The sequence below is a fragment of the Paramisgurnus dabryanus genome, chromosome 6, assembly GCF_030506205.2.
Source record: "Paramisgurnus dabryanus chromosome 6, PD_genome_1.1, whole genome shotgun sequence".
Taxonomy (NCBI): domain Eukaryota; kingdom Metazoa; phylum Chordata; class Actinopteri; order Cypriniformes; family Cobitidae; genus Paramisgurnus; species Paramisgurnus dabryanus.
In genome coordinates, this window is record NC_133342.1 from 38,652,499 (window position 1) to 38,671,974 (window position 19,476).

General features: G+C 38.1%; 1 protein-coding gene across 1 annotated transcript in view; it reads left to right on the forward strand.

The window, feature by feature from the left end:
* The first annotated feature begins 2,369 nt into the window (after nt 1-2,369).
* Nucleotides 2,370-19,476, forward strand: part of LOC135767121 (uncharacterized) — a 53,487-nt gene continuing 36,380 nt past the window's right edge. The window contains exons 1-16 of the mRNA XM_065276754.2: nt 2,370-3,494; nt 7,108-7,231; nt 8,225-8,788; nt 10,524-10,689; nt 12,070-12,295; nt 13,096-13,269; nt 13,363-13,440; nt 13,689-13,700; nt 13,801-13,884; nt 15,119-15,172; nt 15,254-15,307; nt 15,397-15,450; nt 15,865-15,918; nt 16,669-16,722; nt 16,920-16,973; nt 18,952-18,996. Of these exons, the coding sequence (XP_065132826.1) occupies nt 7,147-7,231; nt 8,225-8,788; nt 10,524-10,689; nt 12,070-12,295; nt 13,096-13,269; nt 13,363-13,440; nt 13,689-13,700; nt 13,801-13,884; nt 15,119-15,172; nt 15,254-15,307; nt 15,397-15,450; nt 15,865-15,918; nt 16,669-16,722; nt 16,920-16,973; nt 18,952-18,996 (1,758 nt within the window). The 5' untranslated portion in view covers nt 2,370-3,494; nt 7,108-7,146. The remainder of the gene's footprint in view (nt 3,495-7,107; nt 7,232-8,224; nt 8,789-10,523; nt 10,690-12,069; nt 12,296-13,095; nt 13,270-13,362; nt 13,441-13,688; nt 13,701-13,800; nt 13,885-15,118; nt 15,173-15,253; nt 15,308-15,396; nt 15,451-15,864; nt 15,919-16,668; nt 16,723-16,919; nt 16,974-18,951; nt 18,997-19,476) is intronic.

Below are 19,476 nucleotides of genomic sequence, written 5' to 3' on the forward strand. Positions count from 1 at the left end.
TTATTTATAACCTACTTTTCATTCCGAAGAATCTCAAAGTGCTACAAAGAACAGCAACAATAGTAAATACAAAAATAAGTAAAACCATAGAAACAATAAAATAATCAGCACAAAGCCTTTCTGAATAAAAAGGTCTTCAGTTTAGCCTTGAAAGTGTTCAAGGTCTGTATTTCTCTCAACTCAGATGGGAGATGATTCCAAAGCCGCGGTGCAACTGAACAGAAAGCTCGGTCCCCCATAGTCCAAAAACTGGTGGTTGGGACCTGAAGAAGTAGGTGGCCTGATGATCTGACAGTGCGGGGCGAGGATTTCAAAGTGATGAGTTTTTGTAGATAAGGTGGTGCAGGTCGAGTGAGAGCAACAGAATTTTGTAGTCGATCCGGAATGAAACAGTTATAAGATCATATTTTCGGACTCTCATGAGGACTCTGGCAACGCTATTTTTGATGTTTGTAGCTTTTGCATGTTTCTGGCAGAAATCCCAGTGAAGAGTCTAACCTGGTGGAAATAAAGGCATGTACACGTTTCTCTGCATCCAAAAGAGTTAGAAGAGGACGTAGTTTAGAGATGTTCCGAAGATGGTGGAAGGAAGTTTTGCAAATATATTAAATGTGTTCATTGAAGGTCAGCTGCGGGTCAAACTTAACCCTAGGTTTGTAACTGAGGAGGAGAATGTGATGGCTTGGCCGTCCAAAGAGATACTAGAGAGGAGTGGATCTGATGCGGGGTTCCAACAAGTAATGCCTCAGAGTTTAGTTGGAGGAAGTTTCTTTTCATCCATGCCTTTATTTCCAGAAGACATGTGTTGAGTCATGACAAGACTGTGGAGGGGCTTGGGGCAGTTTTATTATAAATAAATGTTGACACCTAGTGGCCATTGTTGGTAAAACAAGTGTGACTATGCATTCACACGAGACGCGGTAAAGATGTCAGAAACGCACTATTCGCTTGTAGTTGGACGCTTGAAAATTTTGAGTTTACTCGCTTCATTCGCGCGTGAAAGCTGCGCATGATATTTTACCGTAGGGGTTCACACCAGATGCGAGTTCAAAGATTAGCGCTAGTAGATTACATACAAAGTCAATGCAAAGACGTGATCCGATACGTCCTCACGTCGGGCGATGTAGATGATGCGATATGGTCGGCGCGTTTGCCGCGAAAACAAGCGCAATTAGCCTCGAACGCGTCTTCTCCCAAGTTGAAAATATTCAACCTGAGCGAAAAATTCACATGACATGAAGTTAAATCCCACCAGTTATCTAGAGCGAGTAAATAGCTTGTTATGTGAGTAGGTCCTACGGCGTAGCCACGTCGGCGTACGTTCCGCGTCGGTTTTCAGTTATACTTTTGCGTCGTCGTCCGCGTCGACGTGCAAACACACGCGCAGACCGCTGGTAGGTAGTAACCACGTGTGTAACCACAGTAGCAGCGCAAACGTCAAAGAAGAGGAAGCTTAGTAAGTTAACCCACAAACGAAGAAGAAACAGCAACTTGTTGTGTATAATTTGAGAAGACCAGCAATGATGGAAGTAAATAAACAGCGACTTTTGATGCAGTTTGAGTTAAATCACTCCTCAACTTGGCTCATCTTTGTTTTCACCGTCACAAATGGAAATACCTATGACACAGTTTTTTTACCTGATGGGAGGGGTTCTGGTGGACCAATCACAGCGCTTGCGGTCCGCGTAGATCTGACGCGCTGTTAAAATTTTTGCGAGGCGCGCGTCAGGCTACGCAGAGCTACGCACAGGCTACGGATAGCCTACGCCGTAGCTATGAATAGCCTACGCCGTAACTACGGCGTAGAACCTTCACACGACTATAAATCGGGCTTAACGCGATGCCCCACATTTGGTGTGTACAGCATTAATCATTCGAGACATTCACGCAGAAATTCGCATCATGGGAGGGGCTTCTGTGACTCTACTCGCTTCCTGTAATCACGTCACTACTAGAGCAAACTCCTGATTGGTTAACGCGGTGCTAATATCCGTGCCACGCTATTAGCATGTACCGCAGGATGCCTATTCGCTTCTTTGCATTGACTTAACATGTAAATCAATCGTGCTTGCCGCCTCTTCCGCGTCTGGTGTGAACGCACAGTGACAGAAAACAATTTTTTTGTGATTTTAAATTGAAATTGGGATCACAGCTAGTTTAGACTTATGTCTTTAATTTTTTTAGCATTCCTGGCGTGAAACATTTACATTTTTATAATTTCATGTATACAATATATACTTTATTGCATTATTTGTAAATGTAAAAGGAAATGTTAAAGTGCTATAACAATTTTTTTATTGTATATATAACATTTTATAACTATAAAATTTTCACGTCCAGACACTAACAGGTAAAGGGGTTGTTCCAGGTATGGGGTTAACTAGGCCTAGTCCTAGTAAAATCAAGCCCAAGACTTAAGTCCATTCTTTCCACTGGGGGGCGTCATTGTACAGCCATTACAGTCACAGTACAACAAAACCTTTACAAAGATATCCACTGTGTCAAGTTAATAAAATATCAATGCTACTTCCACCAACAGCACCCATTGCTTTAAATATATATATATAAATTATTTAAAGAAAACACATTTTAGCCCTTACAGCAAATGCATTGCAATTTAGCACATTACATCATATTAAAACTCCACACGCCATTAAACTAAACTTCCATGCTTCAGTTCATTTGTTGTACTTTACTCTGTTTATGTCTCTTCTATTTTCATCTAAGGTGTCGCCTCTGGTACCTGGACTGGCCCACATTTGATCCAAAATAGCAGTGCTAATATATGAATTTGTTTGAACAGCAGATTGTGTGCAGGTCTGTGGTATATAAATATATACACAGGGTCTTTACCCAAGCAGCTCACAGGTACCTTTTCGTTTCCCAAGTACTAATGTGGTTAAAATCTAGCTTTCTTTCCAAACAACGTTTTATGCAAAAACCATGGAAAGTGACGGTGGTCTTTAAAAGATATTTTACAGTTTTAAGACCGAATGGATGGGTGACAACATCTGTGTTTAAGCACCTGGCCTAAACTGATGGAAAGAATAAAGATAGTTTTAGGTTTTTTTTACTCTAACACTATAAGGATATTGCACAGACATCATGTTAATGTAAAGTCAATTGACTCTTCTAAATAACTCAATGCATGACAGGAGTGAAAATAAAGACTTCTTCGTCTGTGTTATTTGTGGAAGTCTATGGAACGGCACTGGGATTGGAGGCATGGGGCCACTTGGCTGTTCTTTGAAGATGGTTTCAAACTCCTCCCTCGCTCCGATGCCCGTCTCTCATTCTGCTGGAGGAAGATTGTACGTCACTGTGGGTGCGCATATAAAATTGTCTTTGGCTGCATCCAGCCGTCTGTACACTGATGTCGCAGCGCTGCACTGTAATTTGTGTTGGTGATGAGAGCGTTTCAGGCTCATTTTAAGTTTGCAAAATTCCTCGTGAAGACTGACTAACTCTGTCGAGATCCAGAAGCCGTACTGTTGGTGAGTTACTTTTTTATTTGTTTTAAGGTTCAGTTAATTACAATCTTACAAAATGATGTTACCGGAGATACAATGGTGTTCTTTGAAGTACCACAGTGCCATTTAAGGACCACACTACTTGAAGGTGGTATAGGCTATAATATACCATAGCATTACTGAATAAGATGTGTTTTGCAAGTGCAGCTCCAGAATGTGGTCTGAAAATGACTTTCATTTCAGCTGGACCTTTTCTTTTAAATAAATGCACATTTTGTAACCATTTTGGCAATGAATTTTGGGAATGAACTGCTGCCGAGTTGATTATAAGGATTTTTAAAAAAATGTATTTGAGTTGTTTATTTTATTATTCTTTATTTATTACTTATTATTTCTTAATGCCATTCCAGCATCTATGGCTATATTCATGGCGAGAACGGTTAACACAGTTAGTTTACATTTGTTAATGTATGCACAAGTTGGGAAAGGACAATTTGGCATCTCCAAGTCACTTAACCTGGATGTTTTTAGATGTGGGAGGAAACTGCAACAGTGCTACACTGTCAAAAAATCTAAGACTGGGGCAGTACCCTTTAAAAAGATCTAAATATACCATATAGGTATATTTATATGTACATATGTACTATATAGGTACAGAAATGTGCAGTTGTGGACAAAAATATTTGCACCTTTGGTAAATATGAGCAAAGCAAGCTGTGAAAATAAATCTGCGTTTCTCCTTAAAAATTCACATAAAGCAAAAAAGTTTCACTGATAAAAAATATTTAAATGTGTGGGGGATCATATCTTAAAACATGTTTTTCTCAATATAATGATGGCCACAATTATTGCCCCCCTTCATGTAATCCTCTATATACCTTCATTTGCAAGAATAACAGCTCGCATAGTCTTGTATTGTAATATCTGATGAGGTTGCAGGTGATCTTAGATTATTCCTCCATGCAGAATTTCTCTAGACCTTTCATATGTTGCTACTCTCTCCTCTTCAGTCATTTTCTGTATGGTTCAGGTCAGGGAACTGGGATGGCTTTGGCAGAACCTTAATGTTTGTTTTGAACCAATGTCTTGAGGAAAGATTTAACCACGACCCATTATAAGATTTCTAGCAGAGCGAGTCAGGTTTTGACTTTTAATCTGTTGATATTTGATATAATCCATGAAGCCATGTATGTGAATAAGATGTCCAGGACCTCTGGTATAAAATTATGTTCACAACAAGATCTGGAGGTATATTTAACTTTGGACATGGAGCACTTTTTAATTCCTGTGTGCACAAAAGTCATCTTGTGTTTCTGCTGCCAAAAAACTTTTTTGTTTCATATGACCACAGAACTCAGTCCTGTTGAATATGCTGGAGTTTGTTTTGCATGAGAGCAGAGGATTTGTTTCTTAAACTGTGCCCCAAACAACTTTCCTGATTTTTTTTTTAAAGCTTTCTGACCCAAAGATTCAGCTGATTTCTGAAGATCTCCATCTGTGATCTTGAAAAGTCTTCATCCAATTATTCTCCTTTCTGAGCATTAAGATTATATAGACACATTTCCTCTTTCAGGCAGATTAGCAGTCGATTTAAACGTCTTCTTTATTGCCCTGATTGTGGAAATTGATGTTTCTATGTATTAACTATTTCCATAATGCCATTTTCTGCTTTTTAATCTTTTGCTGCACATCAGAACTTTAGTATTTCTTTTTCTTTCTTTCTTTCTTTCTTTATTCTTTACACTATTACATATATATATATATATATATATATATATATATATATATATATATATATATATATATATATATATATATATATATTTATGTCAAGAACCGGTTAATTCATACACAAGTTTTATTCAGACAAGTTAATCCAGACACATGTTGGGGGAAGGACAATTTGGCATCTCCATTCTCCAATTTGCCTAACTAGCATGTTTTTGGGTTGTGGGAAGAAACCAGAGTACCCAGAGTAAACCAACACTGACACAGGGATGTTCACACAGGGAGAACATCCCTGTGTCAGCATGAGTTTACTCCGGGTAAGTCAGCATGGATTTACTCCGGCTAGGTCAGGTGATCTTTCTGTGTGGAGAAAGACCACGCAGAGTACCCTGTTAATGTACGATTCGTACGGGATTAAAAACATAGAGGACCTCTAAAAAGCAAGATTTTTTCAGAGATCCCCCTGTAAAACTAATCCCGTCCAAATAGGGCTTTAAAGATATTTAACTCATAAAAAATTTCAAAGGGTGCCAATAGTTGTGTCCAATGTGTAGAGAAAAACATTTATTTATTAATGTAAATTTCCCCAATTTCAATTTACTTTAATAAAACATTCAATTTTGTGATTTTTTTTTTAATTAAAGCTCAAAAGGAGAAACACTGTAGATTTATTTTGATAGATTTCTTTGCTCATATTAACAAAAGGTGCCAATATTTTTGTCCACACTTGTATATATTTGGTACTAATATCTACCTCAGATGTACTAATATGAACTTCTTGGTGTGCTAGGGATCATTTTTTGACCATGACAGTGTATACTCACTGTTCCTCCTCTTGAAATAGGACATTTCACAAGACTTTTTTAAGTTGTTAAATAAATCTTTGGTGTCCCCAGAGTACATATGTGAAGTTTTAGCTCAAAATCTCATTTAGATAATTTATTATAGGATGTTAAATGTAACACTTTGTTGGTGTGAGCAAAAATTTGCAGTTTTTGGGTGTGTCCTAAAAATGCAAATGAGCTGATCTCTGCGCTAAATTCCAGTGCTGTGGTTGGATAGTGCAGATTAAGGGGCGGTATTATACCCTTCTGACATCACAAGGGGAGCCGAATTTTAATGACCTATTTTTTCACATGCTTGCAGAGAATGGTTTACTGAAACAAAGTTACTGGGTTGATTTTTTTCACATTTTCTAGGTTGATAGAAGCACTGGGGACCCATTTATAGCACTTAAACATGAAAAAGTCAGATTTTCATGATATGTCCCCTTTAAATATGAATGAATGCCATTTTGTTTTAACATTTGATATGATAACATGTATGTATTTTTAAGTGTCGTCTGATTGTCTAAATAGTTTTTGAGACAACTGTTTTTACCATTATCAACACTACATTGATTAAATACAGTGTAAAATATGATATTTAGACATTCAGACATTCATATCAGTCAGTCCTGTAGAATTGATCAGGTTGTTGCCTCTCACACTAAATGGTAAAAAGTAAAAGTTCAATTAACTTAAAAAAAAAAAAAAAATACTACAACTAACGCCATACGTTTTTTTTCTCACTTTATGTGAAAATGTTTCAATATTTTATACGGAGCCCCTAAGGGGACATGGACAAAAATTTTATAAAGTTTAGTTTCGCATGCACACGTGAAACTATCATGTGCTCACGTGAAACTATCGCGTGCGCACATTTCACATGAGCACACGATAGTTTCATGTGAGCACGAAAATCTAAACTTTAAAAAAAATTCTGCACATGAAACTAAACTTTTTATTTTTTTACTCCAATAGGCTCTGTAATTTTAAGTGGTATCAATTGAATTAATCTTTTTAAGTATAGCAGCTTTCACTTTTTACAGTGTCTGATCATGATATGCTGTTTGTATCATTTCTTGCAGGATTTTTGCACTCGCTGCTTGCCTTGGTGTGCTGTTACCATGAAGACATGGAGGTGTGGATTACTGATGGCTTGTGTTTTCCTGCTGCACATCCGGGGATTCCAGCAAGAGGAAAATCAAGCCGGTTTGTTATGTTTTACCATCCTTTTATATTTATTAAAGGCGGGGTGCATGATCTCTGAAAGCCAGTGTTGATATTTGAAATCACCTAAACAAACACGCCCCTACCCCAATAGAATCTGGACCTTCTTTTGATAGATCCCAACTCTCAACATTCCAGACATTTTCCAAAGTGTTTTTCAGAAATCATGCACCCCGCCTTTAACATTCTTTTATACTATCTCTCATTTTAATCAGATAACCACTGCTTATTCATATTCATAGATTTTGACTTGAGGCATCAAAGGAAAAAAAAATTGTTGTTATAAACCTGTATAAATGTCTTTGTTCTTCTGAACACAAAGGAGGATATTTTTAAGAACTGTTTTTGAGCACCATTGACTTTCATCGTATTTTTTCCCACTGTGGAAGTCAAAATCGTCCATTGCGTTCAGCAGAACACGAAATCTATTCACGTTTGTAACAACTTGACAGTAAGCAAATGATGTTACAATTTTCATTTTTGAACTATCCCTTTAAGGTAATTAAACTTAAAGGTGCAGTGTGTAGATTTTAGCCCTGTAGAGCAGTTTGTCCTTTTAGGGCTACTGTAGAAACATGGCGGCGCAAAATGCCGACTTCCATGTAAGGGGACCCACAGTGTATGTAGATAAAAATAGCTCATTTTGAGGTAATAAACACATAATAGTTTATTATGTAAGGTCTTTATACACCACTAATAATATAGTTATGTTTATTATATTGCATTTCTTTCATTAGATTGCACACACTGCATCTTTAATCACACTTGTTGACTTCACTCTTAAAAACATTTTTTTTTTCACAGCAATGCTATAAAAACCAAGTTAAAGGTTCTCAAAATAGCCATTTTTTCCCATTTCTTTCTTTTTTCCACTGAACCTTTAATGCAGAAAAGAAGTAAGGTTCTGTAGATGGTAAGGTTCTGTATACAACCAGGCAAAGACCATTTCTGACAAGCATCTTTCTGGCTTTCCAGGTTGTAGCACAACACCAAATGACCTTGCGTACATCATCGATGGCTCCTCGAGCTTGGGGGTCCCCAATTTTGAAACGGCCAAACATTGGCTCATCAACATCACCAGCGGCTTTGACGTGAGCAGCATGCACACTCAGGTGGCGGTCGTCCAGTACAGCGACACGCCTCGTCTGGAGATTCCTCTGGGAAAGCATCAGAACAACCAGGAACTCATTCAGGCCATCTCCTCCATCTCGTACCTGGGGGGCAACACGCGGACGGGTCGCGCCATCAGGTTCGCCACGGACCACGTCTTCGGGATGCCTAACCACACCTCCCCGTTTGCCAGAAACCGCATTGCCGTGGTTCTCACAGATGGGCGTTCACAGGATGATGTTGAGGATGCTGCCATGGAGGCCAGAGCTCAGAACATAGTTTTGTTTGCAGTTGGCGTGGGAAATGAAATCACCAACACTGAGCTGGTGTCCATGGCTAACAAGCCGTCCTCTACCTATGTGCTGCATGTGGAGGACTACAACTCCATCTCAAGCATATGGGACCTGATGGAGCAGAAAATCTGCGAGGGTGAGTCACGCTTGACTTGAACAGTAAATTTGTGGGTTGCATGTTGGGGTCACGCCGGCATTTGTTTTATGCATTTTTGTGGCCATATGTATAGACCGTTTCATCGAACGCACGTGCGGTGACGCAATACGCGTCTGGTTCGAACTTTACTTCCGGTTTCAGTTTTTTTAATGGTTTGACTAGTTGCTAAACTGAACCTCGTCGAAAATAACACGTTTTGGTTTCCTAGGTAATCTATGTGTTGTTTATTTTGCTTGTTATATAAATAAACTACGTTTAAAGTACTTTGTTATTTATTCTTAGCTGAGTTTATCGGAAGTTACGTGTTGACCACGAAAGCCCCTTGTTTATGTTGTGACTGCTGAAACTGTCTATAAACTGTATGTTTGCTACAGAATTGATAATTAAAATTTAATAATTAAAAGAGATAAAACCTTTATTGTGAATATCACTGTAAAACCTAAAAGTTAACTCAACTCAAACCAAACCATTTAAGTAAACCAGTTGCATTAGTTTTAAAACACATACATTTGAGTACTGTGAACTTAAACAAATTGAGTCATATGCAGTTATGCACTTATATTTAAGTTCACACTACTTAAATATAAGTTCATAATTGCACATGACTCAAGTTCACAGTACTTAAATTTATGTGTTTTTTTTAAACTTAAATGGTCTAATGCAATCAGTTTACTTAAATGGTTTGAGTTAAATTAACTGTTAGGTTTTACAGTGTATATTGTAGACTAGAAAGCTTGGCCTTGTCATAAGGGATAGTTCACCAAAATATTTAAATCATTTCCTCACACTCAAGTTGTTCCAAACCTGCATTAATTTATAAAAAAATATATTTTGAAAATGTTAATAACCAAGCAGTTCTGGGCCACCATTAACATCCATAGCATTATCTTCTCCTACTGTGGAAGTCCATGGTGCCCCAGATCTGCTAGGTTACAATCATTTTTCAAAATATCTACCTCTGTAGATCAGTAGAACAAAGGTAAGTAAATGATGACAGAATTTGCATTTTTTTGTGAACTATCCCTTTAATTTTGAGATTTCTGACCTTTGTTTCTTTTTTAAGACTTCAATATTTTTAGTAATCTGGGGACTTTTTAAGATTTCTTTTGAAACTATAGAGAGCAGACACATATTGGAGATCATTGGGATCCTTTTTTTTTTTAATAGAAGCAGGAGACTTCTTAATTTGTTCTCTATTTAATCTTATTGATGTCTAGAACGAATGCATTGACATATAAAAAGAAATTTCATTTACATTTTCTTTTTTGAAACCTTAAAGGTGCAATGTGGGACTTTTAGAAGGATCTCTTGACAGAAATGCAATGTAATCTACATAACTATATTATTAGTGGTGTATAAAGACCTTACTTAATAAATTGTGTTGTTTTCATTACCTTAGTATAAGCCGTTTTTATCTACATAAACCGCGGGTTCCCTCACATGGAAGTTGCCGTCATGTTTCTACAGTAGCCCTAAATGGACAAACTGTTTTGCAGAGCGCATTTCGTCACTACATTGTCTCAGACGACGACATGTTTGTCCTGTGTCAGCTACTGTAGCTTTTCTTTGCGTTTCGAAATTGAGGTTGGTTGCAATTCGCAATCTCACAGCTAGATGCCGCTAAAAACCCCACACTGGACCTTTAAGAAAATTTTCATGCTAATTTAGGCTAACTGATTTGATGTCTTATATCTGTGGAATCTGTCTTGATCAGAGTCTGTGTGTTCGAGTCGAATCTCTGGGACGGTGAATGATCAGAGGGGTTTTGATCTGATGAATCTGATGAACATAGAGCTGATGTCACAGACGGTTCAGGGTTCTCTGATATCGGAGAAGGCGTCAATGCTCAGCACTCGTATGGACATCACTTACGACACCAGGTGATCTCAGTACAGCATGATGATATGTAAGGGATAATGTAGAGGCAGCCGGTAGTTATTGGGAAATAAGCCCCGACAGTGTGATCAGGACCCGACACGAAGCGGAGGGTCTTGTATCACACTGAAGGGGCTTATTTCCCGATAACTACCGGCTGCCTCTACATTATCCCGCTTATTACACGGCTGCTTGCCACATAAGAAAAAAAACTGGACATGAATATGAATTTGAAACATTTTATTGGCATATTTGTTTTAAATTAACATTTTTATCCTTCCGCGAAACTTTGCACAGATGCATAAAATGATCGTAATACCTTATTAAGATCCTCTGCTTCATACTTGTCTGTCTCCATTTTTTCTGTTTTAGCCAGTCTTTGAGAAGTTTTAATGCCCATTCTGTATTTTTTTGTGTGTTGGCTTCATAGCTGTCATGCTCTATTTTGTCAAGTTCAGTCTCAGTAAGCTCTCTGTGTCTTGTCTTGGTTGTTGAGTGTTTGTCACAAGATGGCGCCAAACAGACAGTAATCTTTATTGATCTTTATTGGCGCGGAGCGATTTTACTCGTGCAAGTAGTCCGGCTATGCGTTATTATTTTGGAGCGGTTATTATTTGAAAAGAACGAACCTGCAAATGTCTCAACTGACCAATCAGAATCAAGCATTCCAGAGAGCCGTGTAATAATAATGAATAACATACGCTTATTTATATAATCACTTTTAATGTCACCATAAAACAGATCTTTTCACATATAGCCTAACGTAGCTAATGGTGCTAACATAATTATCATAGCTAATGTAATGTAGTATAGCATCTAGTATTGTATGTATTGTAATTATGCTAAGCGTTTTTTTGGAGCTTGACAACATTTAAACCAATTTGCTTTACATTTTGATCTTTTGTGTGCAAATTCAAACATTTGATACAACAGCGAAGACTGAATTTCCATTTATTGGTAAGCTATTCCTTTAAAGAGGACATTTCACAATTCTTTAAGATGTCAAATAAATCGATAAAATTGCTACTTTGTAGGTGTGAGCAAAAGTTGTGTGCCCGTTTTTTTGTGACCTTTTAAATGCAAATGAGTTGATATCTGCACTAAATGGCAGTGCCATGGATAGATAGTGCAGATTAAGGGGCGGTATTATCCCCTTCTGACATCACAAGGCCAAATTTGACATATTTTTTCACATGCTTGCATAGAATAATTTACCAAATTTAGTTACTGGGTTGATTAGTTATAGCACTTAAACATGAAAAAAATCAGATTGTCATGATATGTCCCCTTTAATGTAAGTATGGTGTAAACTAAGAGTTGCTTTGAATTGCTATGGTTAGTTGAGCGTATGGTGACTAACTTTTACAAACTGATATTTTCTACAGAAAGATATTTCCAAAAGGCCTCCCACCGGCCTATGTGTTTGTAGCCACATTGCGCTTGAAGAGCCCAGCTCACCGGCTGAAGTTTGATCTCGTGAGGGTGTTATCTCAGGACGGAGTCAAACAGATGGCTGTGACTGTGAATGGAGCGGACAAATCAGTCACATTTACCTGCACCAGCACCCTTAACAAAGAGCAGACTGCTGTATTTAATGACCGAGGGATAAAGGTTCATAAAATCACATTTTTTTTATTCATCTTAAAGAAAAACATCGGCTGTACTAGCCCAATTTGTCTTATCCATATTTGTGACCCCGTCTGTGAAATCCAGGCTTTGCCCAGTCAATATTAAAGGTGCCAACGAATGCAGTAACATAATATGTTACATTGTTCTCTGATATCTACATAGAAGGTTTGTGACTTTATTAAGTGCAAAAATGATCCAGAGTCAGTTTTACATGTCCATTTACAACCCTAGGATTTGCCTTTAGAATGAAATGGTCTATTATTACCTTATTTGAAAGGGTCATAAATAATAATGTTGAGCTCTGCTCTGATTGGCTGTTTCTCAAAGCAGCTCCTTCAGTAGCTCTGTGTTTGAATGGGGTTTTTTTTCAGTATAGACCTGCAAACATAACTGTAACGCCAACAGTAGAACTTCAGCCTAAATGCTAGCTATAGCACTAATTAGCATGTACCGCTAACAACTTTGTTTTTAGTATTGTAACATAACAACATTGTACAAAATTTAGAGGTTGAGGAGTAAATCTTGACTGTAATGTCACAGTTGGTGTTATGTTAAGATTGGCCTGTTTACCAGCTGTCTTTTGCATGCACGAGGTTTACGTGCACCTAGGTTAATACAGTTTTCCATTCTACGGCACCTTTAAAAATATCAAGGTTATATTTTTGCAAAATGTTCTTTACGGTATGATGATTTTATGTAGAAAACTGTTAATCTGGGTTTTCACAGGCAGGGTCACATATGACCTTTCACGTCTATATACAATTTGCTCTACGTCTCCATAGAGGCTCTTTGACACAAATTGGCACCAGCTGAAGTTCCTGGTAAGACCCAGACGCATCACGTGCTTCATCGACGGCGCATATGTGGAGGAACAGCTGCTGGATACGGTGGTGCCCATCTATATTAACGGGAAGACTCAGGTGGCCAAGAAAGTCAATATAGAGACAACAGTCCCTGTGAGTATTAACCTGCAATAATTCAAATGACCAAGCAGTAAAATAAATTTACTGTAGAGGACTAACAGTTGGAATTTGTGCTGTCTTTTTCAGATTGTGCTCCAGAAGTTAAGAGTTTACTGTGACCCAATGCAAAGTGAACGGGAGACGGCTTGTGAAATTTTTTCTGTGGTGAGACTTTGACTCAAATAATGTGATTTAGCCAAGTTGGACATCCCGGGACAACATTCATATCCAGCAACCATGGGAGATATTATAACCTTAATCCTGTCCCAAATAAAATCAAAATGATCATTTGTTGATATGAATGTTTCCCCGGGTTCATCAACGATGCTGATCAAATGTCTTGTTTGGTATTACATATGGTATTAATTGTTAATTGTTTTTCACGTTGATGTTTCTTTCTCTGTTTGTCACAGGATGATGACAGGGTGAGTTGCCATTTATTTCTGTTTTTATCAGTTTCATTTATTTTGGTGGAGATTGTTGTCTGGATCTGGTGTTTTGATGCATGATGTGTTTTATCTCCAGTGTCCTTTGGATCGCTCTCTCTCTGTAGAGGGATGTGATTGTCCTGGTGGTAAACCAGGCTTGCCCGGATTACCAGGACCTATGGTGAGAGTCAGACTAAAGGCTGAAGTGTGGTTGTTGTTTTTTTACATGTACGTGAACGTACGCACATGGTCAAACGCACAGCCTTGCGAAGCAAATTTTTTTTGACTCGACAGATGTTCAACACATGTGCACTGCACAAAATGCAGTGCATCTCCTGGGCTACACACTAACTTCTCTTGTACAAGCATGGTTCAGTATTCGTTTACATACTGTAACAATAGCGTTTTGGGGTCCTGTAAAAGCAAACTTTTGTAGATGGTTTTCAAAGTGCACATTTTTTTGTTTCTATGTGAACTCCGAAAAATTTGAACCTGTTAATAGTGGTGAAGACATGCTTATGTGTAGGTATACGCGAGTATAATCGAAACAACAATGGCGGCCTATATGACTGTGTTTGTGCTGCTTATGTTACTACGTTTATTAACGCTTCAAAATGTACAAAATTATGCCGCTTTATAGTCCAGGGTCACTTGTAGTAATAAACTTACCTTATCATCCATCTTGATTGTTTGTATTTATCACTACTTGAAGAATGCGTATGCACATAGGTGCATAGTAGTGTTCCCTTAGCCCACTTAAGGGGGTCACACACCGGACGCGCAGCTCAGCGCCACTTCGCGTCTAGGACAACTCGGAGGTATCGTGCACATTAAATAGCGTGAGCTTATTCAGATAGCGTATACTTTAAAATGCAAAATATACGTTAGCAGCTAATGTTAATTGTTAATGATTTGGGACAAATATGATGTTATTTAATGTTAAACTATGTGAGTGGTGCTCTGTGGCAAAACAGGGATTTAAGCAACTTCCTGAGTCATAGCTGGGCGCCGCGGAAAGGCACCACCTGTCGCCGCCGGTGTGCATACACTCATAGAAAACAATGTGTTCAATTTTTTTAGAACGGCGCTGAGCCTTTAGGGGGCATGCCCACCAAAGCTTTTTTACGCGGCTGAAAACACCCGGCGGAAGCTGACAGGCAGCTTTATTTGACGACGTAAAATGCATTGGTGTGCACGCCCCCTTACAAAGTAAGAGCGCCATCTACTGCCTAATATAGAATTTTAGTTGGTTTCCCGGATACATGCTAAGGGTGATCTTTTTGACAGTGATGTCCTATGTACATTTAATTTTTTTTCTTCATGCAATGCTAACTACAATTTTCTGCATAGGCTTTGCTAACTGAGCATTTGTTTTACTTTAAAAATTGTAAACACCTTCTTATTTATAAATTCAGGGCTTCAGAGGAGAGAAAGGCAGAGAAGGACCGCCTGGTCCTGACGGTAAACCTGTAAGTACTACAGAATTGTGTTTACATATAAGATTTCATCTGAGATATGAAGGTTTTGATGCTTTTTTAAATGTTTACCAGGGTAAGCCAGGGGAGAAGGGGGCATCTGGACAGCCTGGTCAAGATGGACAAAAAGTAAGTAAAACGTCAAGTGCGTAATCTAATGTCCTCAAAGTTTTATGTTCCAAATTCATTGCTCCACTTTCTTCCCATTTCAACTATAGGGTGAAGCCGGAGAACCGGGACAAAAGGGGGAACGGGGGCTGGATGGAGCCAGAGTAAGTCCCAAATGTCGAAAATGATTGAAATAAGTAGGTTTGTTTATGAAAATGTATGTAAGTGCATTACTGAAACCCATGAAATTTTCTATAAATGCTGGGTTATTTTCAACCCAGCGTTGGATCAAAAAACATCAGTTGGATTCAATTAACCCAGAAATTTTTTATATTTGACCCAATAATGGGTTAAAACAAGCCAGCATAGGGTTAGAAAAAAAACCCATCATTTTTTAGAGTGTAGCTTAAACTGAAAGACATGGCGTTACACACAGCATGGGGTTGATTTGGAAATACATATAGTGAGAAATATATCTTGAATGCAAAGTCATAAATGTTCTTAGTGCAAACCTGAAGGTTGTTTTCCATTATAGTGGTGATCTATATAATATGTACTTTGTTCTCATCTTTTTTCAGGGAGAAATGGGGCTGCCAGGTCCACCGGGGCCAATGGGTCCATCAGAGCCCACTGTAAGTCTCAATAAGATCAGATTTTCATGAGCAAAACCTTAGTTCTCATTTATTTTAATAACTTATAGACTTATACAGTATATAGTAGTGAGATCAAGAGAGAAAAAAATCATATTTTCTTTAGCGTTGTAAAATGCACTAAAACATGGACTTCATTACATAAAATCAAATGCAGCCATATCACCCTCTAGCTCAAGATTGGTTGCCCACTGAAGCTGAGTAGGGTTGAGCCTGGTCAGTACTTGGATTGGAGACCTCCTAGGTAAACTAGGTTGGTGCTGGCAGAGGTGTTAGTTCTCACCCTGTGGTCTGTATGGGTCCTAACACCCCAGTATAGTGATGGGGACAATATACTGTATACTGTGGTGGGCATTCTTGTGCAATATGGCTGCCGTTGCATCATCCAGGTGGATGCTGCACATTGGTGGTGGTTGAGAAGATTCGCCCTTTCATATGTAAAGCTCTTTGAGTGCTGCTGTGTACATGTAAAAAATTATTATCATGAAATGAACTACAATATTACCTGGATGCAAAGGTGAACTCTGGATAATGAGACAGCTGTAAGGTTGGCTTATTTTATGCCCCAAACTGGCATTTGCGGGCACTTACTGTTCTTGTGTGATGGTTAGGTTAGTTCCTTCAATAAAGGGTCCCAGACCAACAATAAAGATTAATAACCCCTGATTGTAGACAGTTTACACAAGAAATGTTTTTGTAAACTTAAAATAATTTCCTTAAAATCTACTTTAGGGCTCTGGATTTTCCAAGTTGAACTTAGGCGACTATGAAATCCATGAAATCAAGGTAAAAATATATATAATACACCTTTAATAAATGTGTTCATTGTTAGTTCATGTTAACTAATGCATTTACTAATGTTAACAAATACAACATTATTGTAAAGTGTTACCAAAATACTGTATATCTAATTAAACTTAATTAACAGTTCAGTAAAGGTTAATCAAACATGATTAATGCTAACCAAACTTTCCTGCATTTAGGGAATTGCAGGAGAGCAGGGGGAAATGGGACCACCAGGAAAACCTGGACCAATTGTAAGAAATCTCTTTTACTGTACTCTTTTGAAGTTATTTGAAGAAATGTAAATGAAAGCTAATGATAAAGTGTGCATTGGAGATTTTTACAGTCCTCTGCACACACTGTAGGGGAGACCGGGTATAGTTGTAACACGGGGAGAGTTGTAACACTACCAATTCCACGAATCAGGGAAAAGATGGGAGTCATGTGACAGTTTGAGTTTTTTCAGACTTCTTTTATGATCCTTACTGGAGGTGTTGCCGTCTGTGTTGCCATCTCTCCTAAAGCTACAGCAGAAAACCTAATTAAAGGTGCAGTGTGTAATTTTTAAAAGAATCTCTTGACAGAAATGCTAAATAATATACAAAACTTTATTATTAGGGGTCTATAAAGACCTTTTTATAATGAACTGTTAAGTTTTTATTACCTTAGAATAAGAAGTTTTAATCTATATACTCCGAGGGTCTCCTTACGTGGAAGTTGCCATTTTGTGCCGCCATGTTTCTACAGAAGCCCTTAACGGACAAACTTTTTTTACTAAGTTGTCTTCGTCGATAACATGTTTTTCCTGTGGCGGCTAGCGTAGCTTCTCTATGCATTTCAAAAGCGAGGGGTGAGCAGTGGACTGAGTCGTTGGTTGCAATTCTCCACCTTACCACTAGATGTTTCTAAAATTTACACACTGCACCTTTAAAGGAATAGTCTACTACAAAATAAAACGTAGCGCTTTTCTAAGCGGATTTAAAAGAGGAACTATATTGTATGGCGGAACAGCACTTTTGGGAGTACTTCGACTCGGCGCAGTAACACTCTCCCTCTCCCATTATGAGAGGGAGAAGGGGAGCGGATTTTTCAGGCGAGTCGAAGTACTCCCAAAAGTGCTATTCCGCCATACAATATAGTTCCTCTTTTAAATCCGCTTAGAAAAGCGCTACGTTTTATTTTGTACCACCAAACTTGCTCGTAAAACTACTCGTCTTAAATAGGAAAAACGTTGATGTGTTTGGTCACTTCTAACTTTATCTCTGAGTGGTACCATTGAATGAATGGGGCTAAGCTAAATGCTATCGAAGTGTCGCAGCGGGCTCCAGCACTTACGTGCACGCACACAGATGATAGAGGGATGTATCAACTCTTCTTAGTTAAGGTAATAACATATTTTAATATTGAAAATGAGTAGACTATTCCTTTAAGAAAGTAAACTACTAAAATCTACTGTTGTAGATAATGTTGTATGAGTTATATCAGGTCAAACTTTAGTTTCTCTAGTAAAGAATGGTGTATCAACCTCCTGCTAATTTCAAAGCAATGTGCTAATACAGCTAGCTAAACAATGGGTGACAGTGGTGGGGTAAGTTGTAACACGTGTTTGGAAACCATCCCCTTACATACAAGAACATCTTTGTGATTTAGCATCGTGTAAAAATTCAAAACAAGAAGGTAAAAAAAACTGCCGGGAAAAGAGTGAACGTTGATAACTCTTTCAGAAGAGGACGATTTCTGTGTCATCTGCATGGGACTATTTAGAAATTCAAGACAATTCATGCACAAACACACACAATTCATATTCACACATATTTTATTGTTGCAGCTATTCATTTAAAATAAAACTGTTGTTGTGGCATAACACTTGGAGTACCCTTAGTTTTTGTGCATTTTGTCTACCTGTTACAACTTACCCCAGTAAGTGTTACAACCTAACCCAGTAGTGGGGTAGGTTGTAACAAAGGACCACCTTGTATTTGTCATCATCTCAAAAAGTCTGTGATATAGTTGGAGAAATTAAAAATTTTGCCATTTGTAGTAGACAAATGTGGGTACTTTGCCGAAAAGTTACAGATGTGTAGCTAAAAAAAAGGTAGTTTTAGGTACTGAAGAAAAAAGTTTTACAATCATACCTGGTCTCCCCTGCTGTATGCTCATTTTGTTACCATTTTAACATTATTCTGTTAACTATTTTAAATTTGTAATTGAAGGTATTTGTTTTACCTGCAGGGTGAACCTGGGCTACCTGGTCTACCTGGGCTTGCTGGTCCTAAGGTAAGTCAGACATTTTTTAACTAACTCTCAGTACTAGATTATGTAATTTAACCGCAAGTCCTCTAACTTCATAAGAAATCAGTTTGTTTGTTCTTTTTGTAGTGTACATAAACAGGCAAATCCTAAAAAAGTTTAAACTCAGCAACTGTTTGAGATTATTTTAAGCAACACTGGGTGTAATCCATCAGATGTTTTACGCATAAGATCAGACAGTCAGCAAATAGCACGCTGGATTACTTGAAGCTTTCAGGGCCTATTTGTGGCCATGTCCTCGATCCTTTTTATACCTCCTGTGACATTTTTCTTAGCCTTTTGCCAGGAGGAGACTGAATTGCCCAAAGACATACATACATGTCTATATATAGAAGCTCAAACGCCCAGATTATGATGGGTCAATGACACAGTACACATAACTGTTGTGTATGCCTGTATGGGCGTGGATAGGTGCCAGGCAAATTATTGTGTGTGTTAGCAAGCCTT